Source organism: Equus quagga, chromosome 14, assembly GCF_021613505.1.
Source record: "Equus quagga isolate Etosha38 chromosome 14, UCLA_HA_Equagga_1.0, whole genome shotgun sequence".
In the NCBI taxonomy this organism is placed as follows: Eukaryota; Metazoa; Chordata; class Mammalia; order Perissodactyla; family Equidae; genus Equus; species Equus quagga.
In genome coordinates, this window is record NC_060280.1 from 92891875 (window position 1) to 92909635 (window position 17761).

Here is a 17761-nt window from a genome sequence, read left to right on the forward strand (position 1 = left end):
GGCCCAAGATTCTGCTTTTTTTAAATATATATATATATATATATATAATTTTTTTTTTTTTTTTTTGCTGAGGAAGATTAGCCCTGAGCTATCATCTGTTCCAATCATCCTCTGCTTTGTATGTAGGTCACCACCACAGTGTGGCTGATGAGTGGTGTAGGTCCACACCTGGGATCCGAACCTGCAAATCCGGGCCACCAAAGGAGAGTTCGCCGAACTTAACCACCACGCCATGGGGACAGCCCTGGACTTTGCATTTTTAACAAGCTCTCGGGTGATGCTGATGATGCTGCCTATGAGACCACACTTTGAGTAGCCCTGGAATAGGTCAAAATGCCACGGAGCTGAGCCACCAGGGAGCTGCTTCCCCTGCTCGGTGAGAAAAGCGAAGAATCAGGAGGATGCTACCAGAGCTAAGGAGTTCAAGAACACCTCCCAACACCCACAGAGCCGAGATAGGTCCACAGGAATGCCGAACAGAAATTACTAGAATGAACATAAAACAAATTTACTTAAATATCCAGCAGGATACACACACACACACAGGGTTCTGCCTCACTTCTACCTTCCAGATCTCTCAGGAGCATTTCTGATTGGTGGAACCAATTCTCCATCCGGGACCAGAGCTGCAAGGGATTCTGGGAGATGTAGTTTTTTTTTTTTCCATTTCCCAGCTTCTGCCCTACAAGGAAGGCAAATCAGAAAGGCTAGAAGGCAGAGAGGAGAGATGCTCAGAGCCAATCGACTGTTTCCACCACACTCTAGGCTAGACCACCAGACCCAGACTGGGGTCCCAGCACCCTCAGTGGATCCCACTGCAGCCAGGAGGAAGGAGAAGCCTGGGGAAGACATCCATCCCACAGTAACTGTCCTCTCAGCAGGCCCAGCACAGCGCTGGGTGGGAGAGCAGAAAGACAACGGACCAGGCAGTGGACTTGGCTCTCTTTATCATCTCCAACCTAACGTGGTCACACAAGAACTCCCTATTCTGCCCCCAAAACATCCCCTTCCCCTGATAAATGGCACCACCCCATTGCTCAAATCCCAAACCAAGGAGTTCAGCCTTGACTCCTACTTTCCTATACCCAACACACTCTTCGTATCTTTTGCTGAGTCCAGTTGCTCTGTCTCCAAAACGTATCCCAAATCTGATCTCTTCTTTCTACCTGTCTATACTCTGGTATAAGCCACCATTATTGCTCACGAGGACAACCCCTCCAATCGCTTCCCTGGGCTCTCTGCTGCCACCCCTGCCCCCTGCAGTGTGCAGGGTCCTCCTTCCACAGCAGCCAGAAAGGAGCCTTTACATGCAGATAAGTATCTATCCTTCCTTTGCTCAAAACCATCCCACGACTCCTATCTTACTCAGACTGAAACCCAGTTCCCACCTTGGTCTCCACCCCTTGCTGACTACATCCCTGTCATCCTCCCCCTCATCCATTAAGCTGAAACTACAGTGGCCTTCTTTCTGTGCTCGACCATATCAAACTCGATTCAACCTCAGGGCCTTTGCACATGCTGTTCCTGCTGCTTCCTTCCTCAGATGCGTGCATGGCTGGCCCCTTCTCATCTACAGGTTTCAGTTTGAATAACGGCTCCTCAGAGAAGCCTTTCCTGCAACTCTGAATTAGCACCCACTTGCTCTCCATTAGCTATCTCGTTTCATTTTACTGATAGCACCCATCGCTAACTCAGATTATCTTATCCATTTGTATACTTGTTTCTTTTATCTGTTCCCTTCCTTCCCCACCGGAATGTAAGCTTCATGAGGACAGGAATCTGGTCTACCTTGGTCACCACCTGGGTAGGACAGCTTGATGTAACACAGGCCCTCAGTAATTATTTGTTGAATAAATGAGCAAGTGAATGAACAAGGCTTCATGACATCCAGGAGGTGTTTTGTTTTTCTCATTTTAAAATGAGAAAATGGAGGCCTAGAGAGTTTAGAAGGGGACTTCTAAGATGACCCCTAATGATCCCCATCTCCTTTAGTCATGTTCCTCTGAGATTCCCTCTCTTGAACGTGGGCTGGGCCTAACGATGGCTTCTGACCAACAGGATATGGCAAAGATGATGGGCTGACACTTCCAAGATTGGGTTCCAAAAGATTGTGACTTCTGTCTGGATGAAGTCTCTATTCCCTTCTCACCTTGCTCACTTTGGTGAAGCAAGCAGTGTGTTGGAAGGTCCACGTGGCAAAGAAGGGAGGGCAGCCTTTGGCCAACAGCCAGCAAGGACCTGAGGTCCTCAGTCCAATAGCCCGCAACTAACTGAATCCTGCCAACAGCCACAGAGTGAGCTTGGCAGCACGTCTTTCTCCAGTCGAGACTTCAGACGAGACCACAGCCCAACGGACACCTTATTACAGCGGAGAGACCCTTCAGCAGAGGACCCAACTGTGTGGTGCCCAGAGTCTGACCCATAGAAACTGTCAGACAACATATTTGTGTTCTCTTAAGCCATTAACTTCAGGACAACTTGTTACATGGCAATAAATTACTAATACAGAGAGACCAAATGATGCCTAAGGTCACACAGACATTAAAGAACTGAGTCAGGTCTTGAACGCAGGTGTCTCTGACACCAAAATCATTCTCTTAACCACTTAGCTGAACTGCCTCCCATAATAATAGACAGAACATATAAAAAACTTGATTCAGGGGGCTGGCCCACTTGGCATAGAGGTTCACGTATTCTGCTTTGGTGGCCCAGGGCTCACCAGTTTGGATCCCGGGCACAGACCTACACACTGCTCATCAAGCCATGCTGTGGCGGGCGTCCCACATACAAAGCAGAGGAAGATGATGGGCATGGATGTTAGCTCAGGGCCAGTCTTCCTCAGCAAAAAAGAGGAGGATTGGCAGCAGATGTTAACTAAGGGCTAATCTTCCTTAAAAAAAAAAAAACTTGATTCAGGTCTGCTCTCAAAAACATTTTCCTTGAATTCTCTCATCGAACCTTTATGGCATCTCTGAAACAGGCACCATGTCTACCTATGTTACAGATACAGCAACCGACGTGCAGAGAGCATTCTGCTTTGAGGTCACCCACCAGAGACATGAATTCTTTTATCCCCACCCAATGGGTTTGCCATTGGGTATTTGTCCTGAATTGGAGTGAACTGCAGACATGAAGCGGGCCTCAGAGGTCTCTGCAGCCTCCATGCCCATCTTACTCCATTTAGACTGCGACAGCAGAATACCAGAGACTGAGTGGTTCATAAACAATGTATATTTACTTTTCACAGTCCTAGAGTCTGGAAGGCCAAGATCAAGGCGCTGGCAGATTCTGTGTCTGGTGAGGACCCACTTCCTGGTCATAGATGGTGTCTTCTTGCTGCGTCCTCACAGGTAGAGGGACAAGGGAGCCCTCTGGGGTCTCTGTTATAAAGCCACTAATCGCATACACGAGGGCGCCACCTTCAAGATCTAATCATCTCCCAAAGGCCTCCACCTCGTAATCCCATCACCTTGGGCATTAGGATTTAACATATAAATTTGGGGGGACACACATTCAGTCTGTTGCAAGGTCCAAGAGTAGGTCTCTGTGCCTGTCTGCTGTGTGTGACTGTTCTAGCCTGTCTGTGTTCGTCACTTCCTGGCTCTGTGTGTGTGTGTGTGTTGTCTGTGTGTCCCTGTTCTGACTGCTGTCTGTCCACCTCCCGAGCTCCCCTGTGTCCACTCTCAGGCCCGGCTCCCTCTGGTGGTCCTACAGGGAATGGCCAGTGAGGATGGACCAAAGGAAAGAAGTAAAGTTGAGAGAAGAGGAAGCATTTCAGGCAAAATCTGAATCCTTGGCTGCCATAGAGAGGAGAAGCCTTGGGTGCGATGGCGGGCATCAGAGGTGGCCCGGGCTGGCAGGACAGGGCTGGGGGCCTGCCCTGGAGCCTGCATCACCTATTGCCCACCCATCCCGGGGAAGGCTCCGAGGCAGGATGCCTGGGTCTCTCACAGCGGTGGGGGCGGGGGCCTCCCTCTGGGGACGTCACCCGTTAAACTTCCTCTCTCAGCCACACAGGAAGCTGAGCCGGCTCAGGGCCCAGCCCCGAGCAAGCACAGGCCCCCAGGACCCCCGGGGAAAGGGACCCGCCGGGCCGGGTCTGCAGGGACCATGGGATCCGAAGCTGAGTAAGAGCCGCCCCCTCCCCCATCTTCTGGACCACGTTTCCCAGACCAGGCCGGGGCTGGGGCCAAGGGGAAAGGGGCTGGGGCAGGCCCCGGAGGGACCAAGGGCTACAGGGCAGGTGGCCGGAACTGGGGCAGGACTCCCAGCTGGCCTATAGGATGGACTTAGGGATACTCAGGCCACTGTCGGCCGCTCCTCTCTCTCTCTCTCTCTCTCTCTCTTTCTGGCTCTGTGTAACTAAGCTTGTAACTCCCAGCATGCACCTCTTGGTGTATCTGAGTGATGGAGAGCATGGCTTCCGGGGGTCAGCAGGGTAGGGGGAGGACTGCGTGTGTCTGTGCGCATGCATGATTGTGTGGGACTGGTGTCAGCTTGAGGACAAAGTGCCGGGGGGTCCCCATGGCAGGGGCTGTGTATCAGCAGTCAGACCCCATCCTCTTCCTCTGTGGCCCTCCAGGTCTCACTGTCGCTCTCTCTGAGCCCGCCTCCCAGCATCCTCTGTGCCGTCGGTGGAGGGGGTAACAGGGGAGGGCAGAGATTGCCGGGCTCACGGAGGGAGCAGGCATGCTGCCCTCCGTTCTCTGATGAGAAATTCAGGGTCAACCCCCGGGCCCCCGTGAAGTCTCCCACCCAGAGACGCACGGGCAGGGCTTCTTGCCTTTAAGACCAAGGGGTCTGCTCGCATTAAGCCAGTCACACTCGCAGCCACGCAAGGAAGCGTGGATGTTATTCGCCCTCACACCGGCTCAGTCCCGCCTGACACATACACTGGACAGTGTCATCCCTTCAGGCAGACACGGGAGAGAACGACAAACACACACACACCTGCATGCTCACATAAGTCATGCACACAGCCACACACACACACACACTCATGTAAGTCATGTACACACACACAGCTGCGTGCTCACACAAGTCATGCACACAGCCACGCACACAGACCCACATGCTCATACAAGTTACACACACACGCACACATGCTCACACAAGTCATGCACACACACACACAGTCACACTCTCTCACTTCAATCCTGCTCCCAGTTGGGCACACACAGTCAACAGCATTGCATGCACAGCCAAACACAGCTACACCCTCACTGCCGCCACCCCAAGGGGGCATGCACACACAATTGCACCAGTCACACACGCACACACAATCACACACACATGCAGACCCCACACAAACAGAACCGCACACCCAGAAGCGAGTCCCTGGACCCACTGAGCCCTTTCCTGTCCCACAGAGGGGGTCCCCCAGCTGTGTTTGACTGGTTCTTCGAAGCAGCCTGTCCTGCCTCCCTGCAGGAAGGTGAGTTGGGGGCATCGGGTGGGGGCGGGGAGACGGAGGGTGGGCCGGGGGCCCTGAACGTCAAGGCCTGCTCTCCCTGCAGACCCCCCCATCCTGCGGCAGTTCCCCCCCGACTTCAGGGACCAGGTACGCAGGCTGGCTCCTTGATCCCCTTGGGGGAGGGGCCTCCATGGCTCGGACAGGGAGGGGCCAAGCAGTGCGTGCTTCTCTCCACCCAGGACGCTATGCAGATGGTGCCTAAATTCTGCTTCCCTTTTGATGTGGAAAGGTACGGAAGGAAGCAGACACCCAAGGACCCAGGGACTCAGACCTCTCAGGGAGCCCCAGGTTCAAACACCCAGGGACCCTAGGGGCCCTGAGACTCAGACACCCAGGGACTCAGATGCTCACACTCGGGGGCCCCGACAACTAGCGACCTACACATGCAGGGACCAATTTACCCAGCGACTCAGGTACCTAGGACTCACAGATCCAGGGCCTCAGGCACTCAAGGACCCCAACAACTAGGGACCTCTACACCCAAGGCCCCAGACCAGTGGACACAGTACTAGGAGCATTGTTGAGGGGTAGGGTGGGGGTCAAGGAGCAGGGCCTGCCAGGTTTCTGAGAGCCTGTCCTGCCTCCAGGGAGCCCCCCAGCCCCGCTGTACAGCATTTCACCTTCGCCCTCACGGACCTGACCGGCACCCGCAGATTTGGTTTCTGCCGCCTGCGGGCTGGCGCCCACAGCTGTCTCTGCATCCTCAGGTGTGGGATATGGGGTCTGGGGGGAGGGGCCGGAAGGGCCTCGGCGAGGGGCACTTCCTGGAACCTGTGTCCTCTCTCCACAGCCACCTGCCTTGGTTCGAGGTGTTCTACAAGCTGCTGAACACAGTGGGGGACCTCCTGGCCCAGGACCAAGTGAGCTGAGCCCACTTCCCGCTCCCGCGGGAGTCCCCGCCCCCGCCCCACCAAGCCCCCAGCCAGGCTCAGAATCCCCAGGCCTGGCCAGAGCCCCTTGGCTCCTCCCAGACCACCCAGCCTGAGTCCAGGCCGTCAGAATCCCCAACCCATATTCGAGCTCAGACACCCCACCCCCACCCAGGTCTCGGAGGCCGAGGACCTTCTTCTAAATCTGCGGCAGCAGCCCCTGCCGGGGACCTCGGTGGGGCCGGAGCTGGTGAGTAGTCCCCAGCGCCTGGGCTTCGAACCTCAGGCAGATGGGGAGGCTGCACCCCAGCCCTGAGGACCCACACGGCTACACTTCTCCCCCAGGGAGGCGAGGTGACGATCTCCAGCGCGCACGGCATCCCGCCCCCTGCCCCGGGGAACAGCAAGCCGGTGAGCGCAGTTGGGGACCTGGGAAGGTGGGGCACCCAGGTGAGGCCACCCCCTGACAGATCGGTCTCCCCGCCAATCCGCCCACCAGCTTTCCTGCTTCGTGGCCCCCGACTCCGGCCGCCTGCCGTCCATTCCTGAGAACGTGAGTGGACACCTGGGAGGGGGACATCTGGGGGCGGGGAGAGGTCCCGAAACCCGGAGGGGGCTGTCGCATCCTGTGGTCCCCCGCTCCCAGCGCTCCTCTCTGCTCCTCAGAGGAACCTGACGGAGCTGGTGGTGGCGGTGACCGACGAGAACATCGTGGGGCTGTTCGCCGCGCTCCTGGCGGAACGAAGGGTCCTGCTCACCTCCAGCAAGCTGAGCACTGTGAGGCGGGGCCAGCCGGGCCCAGGGAGGGGCCAAGGCCTGGCTACGCCCCTCGGGGCGGGACAACAGGGGTGACTCCTAGCTCCAAGCCCACCGGGCGGGACCCGAGGGCAAGGACCTGACTCTGCCCCTAGTCGGGGAATCAGAGCGGGCTGCGCTGTGGCTCCTCCTCTTTGGGAGCGCTGAGTCCAGACTCCACCCTACTACAGGCCAGGACAAGCCTGGCCCCACCCCTCTGCGGGGTGAGCTCGAGGAGCGCAGAATTCCAGCTCTGACCCTGGGGGAGGATGGGGACCGGGGTGTTGGGGGGCGGGTGGAACTTACATGCTGGCTCCACCCCTAGGGGCGGGACCAAGGGAGCTGCATTCTAGCTCCGCCTCCTAAGGGTGGGGTCGGTGGAGCTGACTCGTGGCTCCACCCCAGGGGCGGGGCAAGGGCAGGCGCAATCCTAGCTCCACCTCTTTTGGGGGTGGAGTCCGTGGGCTGAGTCGTTGATCTACGCCTACCGATTGGAGGGTTGCATATTAGCTCCGCCCCCTAAAAGGAGAGACTAGGATTTGCTGAGTCCTGGCTCCACCCGCTCCAAGCACCCTCGTTTGTTGAGTTCTTGGTCTCCACATTCCTAAAGAAGTCTGGGTTTTCGCCTCTTACCCAGTAGAGGGTGGGAAAAGGGTGGGGGCGGAGGGGACAGGAGACTGGAGATATGCGAAATGGAGCCGGGAGAACCATCATCCCAGAGAGGGTCCTTGAAGCTGGGGGTCCAGGCCCTGACTCCATGGCCCCCCACCCGTCGTCTCCAGTTGACCTCGTGCGTCCACGCATCCTGCGCCCTCCTGTACCCCATGCGCTGGGAGCACGTGCTGATACCCACGCTGCCGCCGCACCTGCTGGACTACTGCTGGTGAGGGGCGGGGTCTGGGGAGGGGCAGGGCCTGGGGTGGCAAGAGTGGCAGACCCGGGAGTGGCGCCTGCATGACCTGCCCCCTCGGTGGTCCGCAGCGCGCCCATGCCCTACCTCATTGGAGTACACGCCAGTCTCGCCGAGGTGAGTGGGAGCGGACCTGGACCGCGGGGACGGGCGGGGATCCCTCCCTCCGCATCCCCAGATACCCTCCCCCGCCAGGGATGCTCCGATTCTGAGCGGCGGTCCCTCCTCCCCCCCTCCCCCCACCTCATGCAGAGAGTGCGGGAGAAAGCCCTGGAGGACGTCGTGATGATGAACGTGGACTCCAACACTTTGGAGACGCCCTTCGATGACGTGCAGGCGCTGCCCCCAGACGTGGTCAGTGTCGCCCCCTTCCACCCTCCTGCCGCGTCCGGGAGGCGGAGGCCCCACATCCGCCCGCTCATCGCCGCCCCCTTGTCCTCCAGGTGTCCCTGCTGAGGCTGCGGCTAAGAAAGGTCGCGCTGGCGCCCGGGGAAGGGGTGTCCCGTCTCTTCCTCAAAGCCCAGGCCTTGCTGTTTGGGGGCTACCGCGATGCGCTCGTCTGCAGCCCGGTGAGCAGTGGGGACGCCGAGGGAGACGCCTTGTGGGTCCCTGAAGGGTTCAGAATAATAGTGACACCTAGCTTTACGGTGTATTTACCCTGTGCCTCCATTCGCTCATCTGTAAAATGGGATCCCCATGGCACCCACCCGAAAGAGTGGTATGAGTCAGTGAATAAGCCTGTGCAGAATGCTTGGACAGCGCCTGGCACATGTGAGCACTCGAAAAATGCCAGGTTTTACTATTCCTATCATCTCATCGAATGCTCACAACAGTATTATGAGAGGGACACTCTTACGATCCCGTCTTACATATGAGGAAACCGAGGCCTGGAGAGGTCCCACCGCCGGTGACTGTTGAAGCCAGGACTTCGGTCTGCTGACTTAACCTTCCCCTCCAGTTTTTCACAGCTATTCTATAAAAACTTTGGGGCATTCTATCCTTTGAGCATCTGATGTTCCTGTCAGCTCTGCCCTGACAATACGTCTCGAATCTCCCCATTTGTCCTCCTCTGTCCGCCCTGGTCTGGTCCGCATTATTGCTTGCCTGGATCAAGGCGCTCGCCTCGCCCATGAGTCTCCTCTCGCGGGCTCCCACCTTCGCCCTCCACCATCTGTCCTCTCCGCAGAGGGCTCCTGGGAGTCCCTGAGCCAGGGCTCCGCCCTCCTCTGCCCACAGCCCTCCAGGGCTCCCACCACCCTCGGGGTCAAAGCCCAAGTCCTCCTCGCGGCCCAGGAGTGCAAGGAGGGCACTGCACAAGATCAGGCACACAGCAGGAGCTCAATCAATGTTTGCTACATAGAAATATGGTAGAATGAGGGTCCAGGAGAACAGCGGGGAGCTCGGGACGCGGGTCCTTCTTCCAGGGCCAGCCTGTGACATTCAGCGAAGACGCCTTCTTGGCCCAGAAACCCGGGGCGCCCCTGCAGGCCTTCCACCAGCGGGCTGTGCACCTGCAGCTATTCAAACAGGTGCGCCTGAGGGCGGGGCTGGGGCCGGAGGGGCGGGGAGGGGGTGTAGACTCCGGGTCCCTGGGGGCGGGGCTGGGGCCGGGGGGGGGGGGGCGGGGGCGCAGACTCCCGGGTCCCTGAGGGCGGGGCTTGGGCCGGAGGGGTGGGGCTAGCGGCGGACGTCTAGGTCCTATGGGCGGGGCTAGAGTTGGTCCCTCGACATCCCCCACGCACGGGCCTCCAGGTTGCAGGAGGCAGGACTGAACTCTTGGGTTCCTAAAGATGGGAACCCCCAACCTGAGTTCCTGAGGGATAAGATCTACTTCTAGGCCCCTGAGGAGATTGGGGTGGGGTCAGATTCTTGGGTCCCTAAAAGGGGAGCCTCCTGGGTCGAGGGTGGGGGTCCAGACAGCGCTCCCTTTGAGGGGAGGAGGAGGCGGGCCGGGACTCCTGGGCCCTAGAGACGTGGGAGGAAAGTGGAGCCGAACCCCTCGGTTCTTGGGAGAAGCTGGGCTGGACTCCAGGCTCCTTCAGTGCGGGGATGGGTCGTAGGGTCCCTGCAGGTGGGGTCGACTTCTTCCAGGGTCACTGAGAGAAGGTGAGCGGGTCTGGAGTAGCGCAGTCTGACTTCCGGGTCCCTGTGAGGGGCGGGGTTTGGCCCCTGAGGACAGGTCCCGACTCTGGGGGTGGGGAGAGTGTTGGACCTCTGCCTTCCTGAGGTGGACTCCAGATTCCTGGGTCCTGGGGGTGGGCCAGGGATGGCTTCTACGCCCGGAAGACGAACGGTCTCCTAGCTCTCAAATTCAGACGTGTCGGTGGCAACCAGGCTTCTGATTTTGACCCATCCCTCCACCCTCAGTTCATTGAAGGCCGGCTGGAGAAACTCAACACAGGAGAGGGCTTCTCAGACCTCTTTGAGCAGGAGATCACCTGCACTGAGGCCTCCTCAGGTGAGCCCTGCACCTAGCACGGAGCCCCCACCCCACCAGCGCCCCAGCCGGAGCCTGCGTTCCATGACCACCTCTTCCCTCACTCCAGGCACCCTTCGCTCCTATCAGCTCTGGGCGGACAACTTAAAGGTGAGTAACACCAAATACTTGTTTAGGGTTTATTATTGAATTAATTTAATCCCATAACAGTCCCCTGGTAGGATCATCATTTTGCTCATTTATACATAGAGGTGAAGAAATCAGAGACGGTGAGGGCCTTGTCCAGCGTCACACAGCCCCGGGTGGGGAGGTGGGGTCTGGGGTAACCCCAGATGCCCAAGCCTCTCCCCCTTGGTGTTCTCTTCCCAGAAAGGTGGTGGCACCCTCCTACATTCAGTCAAGGCCAAGACTCAACCAGCCGTCAAAAACATGTACCGCTCGGTGAGGCTAAGCTAGACAGGCCACTTATGGGGATGACAAAGGCGAGGAGACAGAGGACATTTCCACCCCTCACAGAGACATTTTAACCCCACATTTAAAGTGCAAACATTTTTATCTGAACTGAACCAGCAGTTAAACCATTAACAATTCTTCCCACTTTTATTTTCCATTTACCACACTTGTTTTGGTCAGGATCCTCTGTCCTATTTAAAATGGACAACCAGGATTCATTGGCGAGCATCTTTTGTGCTTTGCAGGCACTACCATCCCAGCTCCCGCCCTTGTGGGTTTTTTTTCCTCCCAAGCCCAGAAGTTTCCCAGGGCCAACATTCACAGTTCCCAATGTCTCCATTAGATTTTCTTCTTCGCCCGGTTTTTGAAGACTGACGCGTTTTTACGATGCTCTGTTTTTGCCACTCCCCATTTCATTTGGGGGTTATTTCCTCCAGGCACATTCCTTTTGTATTAGTCAAAAGGGTGAGAGTTTGGGCGGACTTCCTAGGTGGGATGGGGGAATTGTGAATATATTTATGACACGCACCACAAATAGATGGCAAGACGTAGCTGTCCTTGGGGACGGAGGTGCTGGGTCCCCGAATGTCTAGGGTCAAATCGCTCTTGAGTCTGATTCTCTTTTGGCTCCTCCGTAGGCCAAGAGTGGGTTGAGGAGCATGCAGAGTCTTCTGATGTACAAGGTAAAAGCCGATGACCAATGGGCAGGGGGGAGTGGGGTACGGGCTCCTGGCTTACCCACCCTCTTCTAGGATGGGGCCTCTGTCCTGCACAGAGGGGGCTCCATGAGGGCCCCAACCCTCACCAGCCGCTCAGATCGCCTGCAGCAGCGCCTACCCATCACCCAGCACTTTGGACAGGTTAAGACTCCCCCACCCCCATCCCAACACGCCCCTGGAACTGTCACCAAGTCCTCTCCCATCATCAGCCTCCTTCCAGTCATCTTGCCCCACCCACATCCCACAGGCCCCTGATCCCATAGCTCCTGGGGCCTCACACCCACCCCTCACATCTGTCCTTTGCAGAACCGGCCTCTTCGCCCCAGCAGGAGAATCCGGCTGGAAGAGAGACCTGAATCGCTGGGGGAGAGGTAAGGTTGAAAGGCGGGGAAGGGGGCAATGTTGCAAGCGGGAGGCCAGCACTGATGAAGAGGATGGTCCCCCTCCAGAGTAGCCGGACCAGGCCTGGGGATCTCAGGCTGGCATATCCGAGGCTGTCCATCTTCCCTCAGGACACCCCCTCTGAGCCCTGAGGATGCTCTGGACCCGTGCGCGGAGGAAACTCTGGACAGCAGCTTCCTGGGGTCCGGAGAAGAACTGGATTTGCTGAGCGAGATTCTGGACAGTCTGAGCATGGGAGCCACGAGGACAGGCAGCCTGCGGCCCAGCCAGAGTTTAGACTGCTGCCACAGAGGGGACCTGGACAGCTGCCTCAGCCTGGTGAGAGCCCCCAGTCCTCTCCCATCTGCCCAGCACGCTTGCCAGCCCCTCCGGCATCTCAAGGCCAGCAACTTGCTCATCTCCCCATCCCCACCCAGCCTGACATACCAGAAGGACCAAGATGGCAAGCAGATGATGAGAAACCGCCAGACCCCGAGCCCCTGTCCCTGCCTGCTAGACTGTCATCGCTGCACACCCCCCAGCCTTCGGATGCCACAAGCCTCTCCAAGAATCCCAGTTCCCAGCTGCCCTCAGAGGCCAGCCAAGAAACCTTTTCTCCATCTTCAACAGCATCGACAGACCCCAGCAGCCAAGGGGACCCCGAACCCTCTCTCCCGGAGCCCCATCCTCTAATCCTGGATCTCTCCCCTCCCCACAAGGCAGTCGAGGATCCCACAGCCCAGGAGAGCCCCTGCTCCCAGCTGTCCACAGCATGCCCCCAGCCCAGCCCTCCAGAAGACCCCCATATTCTAGTCCCCACAAAGCCTCTCTTGGATACTCCCCGGACATCCGCACCCCTTCATTCTTCCTCGGATCCCGGTTCCCTAGAAAACTCCAGAGCCCCGCCTTCTGAGGTCCTGCTGGCAGAGCACGCTCACCTCCAGCCCCCCAAGGAGCCAGAAGCTCCCATATCCTCTGCTGCACCGGCTAGCCACGGTCAGGAGCCCCAGGCCAGGAGCCGGCCCCGAGTCGCTGAACTCAAAAAGTGTTTTGAAAGTTAAGTGTCCTCCAGACCCTCAATAAAACAGCAAGAACCCAAAGCTGGTTTTTTTTCTCGTGAGTTTATCTGGGGGCCCTCTCTTGGCTTAAAAACCCATCGTATCCACCATCTTCCCTTCTGGAGCAGCCACCAGCTGGCTCCTAGGTAGGGTTAAGAGCACCTCCCTTCCAGGAAGCGCTCCCAGCCCCTAGGACCCTCGAAACCTGACCATCCATCTCTCAACAGCCTACGAACCCTGCATTGGTCACCTCCATCTAGGCTAATTCCTGCCCCCAGCAGATCAAAAAAAGGTTTAATTATATCTCACTACCAATTATATATATATATATATATTCACACTACAATTTATATATATATATATATATATATATATAAAGTGAGCAGCCTTGCCCTCAGGGGCAAAGTCTATGAAGCACCTTTTTCCCTTCTATTCTTAAGTGCTGGGTGGGTTTTTGGCCCAGAGACGGCTCTACCTTCCCCCAAGGTCACACAGCAAGGAAGGGTGATGGATAGAGAAAGGAGACAGCCCTAGATGGGCAGGCAGCCCCGCACCGTCTCCTTGGAGTCCTGGGCAGCCCGGGCCTCGGCTGCGTGGGAGAACTGAAAGGAAAGGAGAGGCGGTGGTCGGGCCTGTGTGGCAGCAGGACAGACGGCCGGGTGAAGATGGTACAGCAAGCGGGGAGGCGGGTCCCCAGCCCCGGCACCCCCAACTGCAGGCCAAGGCAAGCAGAGGTGGCATGCTTTGCAGAGCCCACCCAGCAGGTGCCCCGCGGCCCCCCAAGTCCTCCAGAATCATCAGAAGCCGGTGTCTCGGTGGCGGCGGCTGTGCGTGAGCGAGCGCCGGGCAGTCCTGGGTAGGGATGGCGGCTGCGGCCGGCACCACCATTCAGATGAGCCGCTCCTCGGGCGGCAGCTTGAGGTTGGGGGGTGGTGGCACGCGGGCACCCACCTGCTCCTCACTGCTCGGCCGGTAGGTGCCCTCTGTCTGCCGTTTCTCCCGCAGTTTCCGCACCAGCAGGACCAGCCCCACTGCCAGGAGCAGGACGGCCAGGAGGGAGAAGACCACGATGATAGCAGTGATGGCCCCCTGAGACTGAGGGAGAGGGGACAGGGGTGACCCACCTTAACCTGGGATGCCCGCCCCGCCACCCCCCCCTCCCCCCGACCTGACCTGAGAAGCATCCAGGGGTCCTCATCCTCTAACACCTGCCACTTTTCACGATCTGGTTCCTCCACCCAGGATTCCTGATCCCCATCTCCCATATCTGGGCCTCCCAGGCACCCCCTCCTGCCATGTCTGGGATCCCCCTTTGAAGCAACCTGCTTCAAAGTGGGGCTTCTAGCTCCCGTCTCCCCCATGCCTGAGAGGCATATGGGGCTCCCACCCCCCTACGTTTACCATGTATGGTATTCATGTCCACCCCTTTGCTGGGGCTCTTGGTCTCCCTCATCTGGGGCCCTGGGTCTCCCCATTCATCATGCTGGTATTCAGGTCTCTCCCACTTGGGGCTCACCAATGTCTCCCCCTACCCTGACCTGCCACCTCTGGGGGTCTGGGCCCCTCCTCCTGTGACATGTGGGACTCCTGAAGAACATCCCTGCTGCCCTCCTCCCACATATACCCCCAACTCACCGGGGCCCTATTGGAGCCAGGGTCAGGGCCGGGGGTCGTAGTGGTGCCGTTACTTGTAGTGGAGCTCGACACTGTGGGGAGCGGGCATAGAGAGGATAAATGAGCCCCATCTATTCCTGTCTAGTCACATCTGCACCTTCCTTGGGCATGCCCCCTGTCAGAACCCTGCCCGAGTCATCCACTCTTGTAGTAGAGACCGGATGCCTGGCATGCAGGGGCCGGCTCAGCTGTTTTTGTTTCTCCAGCGGCCAGTAGCCCAGCGGAGTCCAGCAGCCGGTAATCAGTGGGGGCTGAGTTGGGGACTATTAAAATGGATGGTGTCTGGAAGCCCAGAGCTCCCCTCCCCACGCCCACACCTCTCCGGCTGTCCCTCGGCCCTTAAGGATCTGGGCGGATGCTGCATTTCCCTGGAGTGTCTGACTCACACCTCCCCGAAGGCTGAACTGGACTAGGACCGAATGGCCCAGTGCACACCTATGGCCAGCCTTGGGCAACCTGGGCTGGGGGCCCCAGGCAGGGCTCCTCCTGGCTCCCAGCCTGCCAAAACCCTCAACCAGCCTGAGACTCAGGTAGGCAGGCCTCCACGCCCCCCTGCTCACAATCCCACCCCCTCAGGAACTCAGGAATTCTCCTCGACCAACTCTGACCGACCAACTCTGACCGTCCGAGGAAGGACTCAGAAGTTCTAAGTCCCCAGTGACCCTGTAGACTTCTGCCCCCAAGGCACCCCCCCCCCCCCACCTGCACCTCCCCATTCCTCGACTTCTCAGTGTCCCAGGTACCCAGCGTCGGTACCTACTTTGCCCCCAGACCTGGCCCCAGCGGGCCGGCAGCAGCGGCAGGCCGAGCGCCAGGAGCAGCCCCAGGCCGGGGCGACGGGCTGGTGGCATCGGGGACGGGGCTTCTCGCGCGCGCAGCTCCTACCGCATCTCGGGCCGGCGGTACCTGCGGCCCGGCACCTGCGGGCGGGAGAAGGAGAAAGGCCGGGACGTGGGGGAGGGGGCTGGACCGGGCGCAGGCCCAGAGGAGGGGCGACCCGCGCCGGGCACCCTGGAGTCCCGCCCCGCCCCCGCGGCCAGAGGTCAGAGATTAAAGATTAACTTGGGGCGGCGCGTTCCTGGTCTGGGGAAAGGGGAGAGGAGGGGGCGGCAGGCCACGCCGCGCACCCTGCCGCCCTACCTGGCTCGGGCGCCTTCGACTTCGCTCAGGTTCCCGATGCGGGTCCCTCTCTGGACCCCTAGGTGCGTCCGTCGGTGGCTCGATCGGGCTCCTCCAGCTCCGCCCGCTCACGTGACCCGGAAAGTTTAGTCACTCACCTGGGAGGGGAGCGCACTTCCGGCTTGTGCACCTGAGCCCAGATGAGAGGGCGGAGCCAAGCTGGGGGGCGGGGCCGCGCAGCAGGCGCACCTGTAACAGGAATCCAATCCTATAAGGGGGAGGAGTCAAAAGGGGCGGGAGCGCGCAGGTTTCAGAGGGACCTCCTGCCTGGATGGCGGGCGCGTCTGCAAGATCGCACAGGTGCGGAGACACCCTGGGCACGGAGACATCGCGGTATGAGGCACTCCTGTCTGAGGCAGACTCGGATGGGGAGCCTCTGATGAAAAAACACCCGGGTGGTACACACCTGCGTGGGAGCAAACCTGTATGGAAGACCTCTGCATTGAACCATATCTATTTGGAGTATAGCTGAATGGAAGCACACCTGTGTGGGGAACGGCTGTAGCGAACACACCTGCGTTATAACACCTGGGGCCGGCCGGGTGACACTGGTTAAGTTCGCGCGCTCCGCTTCAGCGGCTGGGGGTTCGCCGGTTCAGATCCTGGGCACAGACTTACACACGACTCAAGCCATGCTGTGGCGGCGTCCCACGTAGAGGAACTCGGGACACTTACAACGAGGATACACAACTATGTACAGGGCTTTGGGGAGAAACAAAAAAAGGAAGGTTGGCAACAGATCTTAGCTCAGGACCAATCTTCTTCACCAAAAAAAAAAAAAAAAGACCACCCTGACATAGGGTACAGCTGTTTTGGAAACACATCTGTATTCCCACTTACGAAATGAACAATACTTGTGTGAGGAATTCCTGTGTGAACAAGTGTTGGAAAGACCTGTATGAGACACACTTGCATTTAAGTAACCTATTTGGGACCCAATTATATGGAAACAGAACTATGTGGCTTAATACTCAACTGGAACACACCTGTGGGGGGGCCGTATCATGCATTCCTGTTGAGAAACATCCCCGAGAGGTGAAGGAAACAGCCTCGTCTGAGGAACATCTGCATAGAATTGAGCTCAGATGAGAGGAAGACCTGAGAACGTCTGCATGGGGCTCGCTCACACTGAGGCACATCTGGGGGCGGGGGCGGGTCCGGGCGCAGCAGGACACAGGCTCACCTGTACAGAGGCCCACCTGTCGAGGATGCACTTGTGAAACACCTGTTTGGGGCATCTCCTTGGGAAAACATCTGTATCCTCCATGTTGTAGGGCACCTGGAAGGAGCGCCTGTGAATGAAAACATCCGTGAGGGAGGGGACGAGGCTCGTTTGTCTGGGACGCACCTGTTGGAGCACACCTGTCTGGGCAGAAGGTGAGTGGGAACCAAACGTGCCTTCTTCGAGCTGTGCCTTTGCATAGAAGACAGTGATACTAAGACGTCTCCCTCCTGGGTACTCCAGAGTGACAGTTAAGGAATATCAGCCCCTTCTAGGGTATGGCATCTTGGGTCAGAATCCCATGTCTCCTTAAATCTCCGCTTTGTCCCTTCCTGGGCGTGTGGCCTGGGGAGAGCAGCTTAACCACCTGTTTCCTCATCTGTGAAGTGGGAAAGCCAATCCCACCGACCTGACAGCGTTTGGGCGAGGACGATGCGACAGGTGATTGAAAGGCCTGGCACCGAATTCACGTTACTGTTCATTATTATTATCAAGCGGTCTGGGCGCCCCTCCCCCTAACGGTGAATCGAGAAACTGCGCCCGAAACCAGCGGGAGGGACTGTCGGCAGGTGCAGGGAGCGCGACAAGCTG

General features: G+C 58.1%; 2 protein-coding genes across 5 annotated transcripts; one reads left to right on the plus strand and one right to left on the minus strand.

Annotated features, from left to right (window-relative positions):
* The first annotated feature begins 3930 nt into the window (after positions 1–3930).
* On the plus strand, positions 3931–13424 carry DENND1C (DENN domain containing 1C). 4 transcript variants are annotated; one of them, XM_046685462.1, is made up of 23 exons: positions 3999–4127; positions 5370–5434; positions 5517–5560; positions 5653–5702; positions 6061–6180; positions 6264–6333; positions 6518–6592; positions 6688–6753; positions 6842–6895; positions 7009–7119; positions 7920–8020; positions 8119–8164; positions 8300–8401; positions 8491–8616; positions 9472–9576; positions 10415–10505; positions 10594–10634; positions 10854–10925; positions 11576–11620; positions 11690–11797; positions 11963–12027; positions 12169–12376; positions 12475–13424. In XM_046685462.1, exons 1-23 carry the CDS (start codon positions 4111–4113, stop codon positions 13096–13098), a joined length of 2406 nt encoding a protein of 801 aa, XP_046541418.1. In that variant the 5' UTR covers positions 3999–4110; the 3' UTR covers positions 13099–13424. The 4 variants fall into 4 exon arrangements, with proteins under 4 accessions (XP_046541415.1, XP_046541417.1, XP_046541416.1 ...); XM_046685459.1 differs by lacking the exon at positions 5517–5560 and having other exon boundaries at positions 3931–4127; XM_046685461.1 differs by lacking the exons at positions 5517–5560; positions 10854–10925 and having other exon boundaries at positions 3931–4127.
* Positions 13425–13453: 29 nt separating this feature from the next.
* On the minus strand, positions 13454–16095 carry CRB3 (crumbs cell polarity complex component 3). The gene is made up of 5 exons (XM_046685468.1): positions 15910–16095; positions 15530–15689; positions 14731–14801; positions 14047–14190; positions 13454–13697 (listed from the first exon to the last, which is right to left on the minus strand). Exons 2-5 carry the CDS (start codon positions 15618–15620, stop codon positions 13626–13628), a joined length of 378 nt encoding a protein of 125 aa, XP_046541424.1. The 5' UTR covers positions 15621–15689; positions 15910–16095; the 3' UTR covers positions 13454–13625.
* Between the last annotated feature and the right edge of the window lie 1666 nt (positions 16096–17761).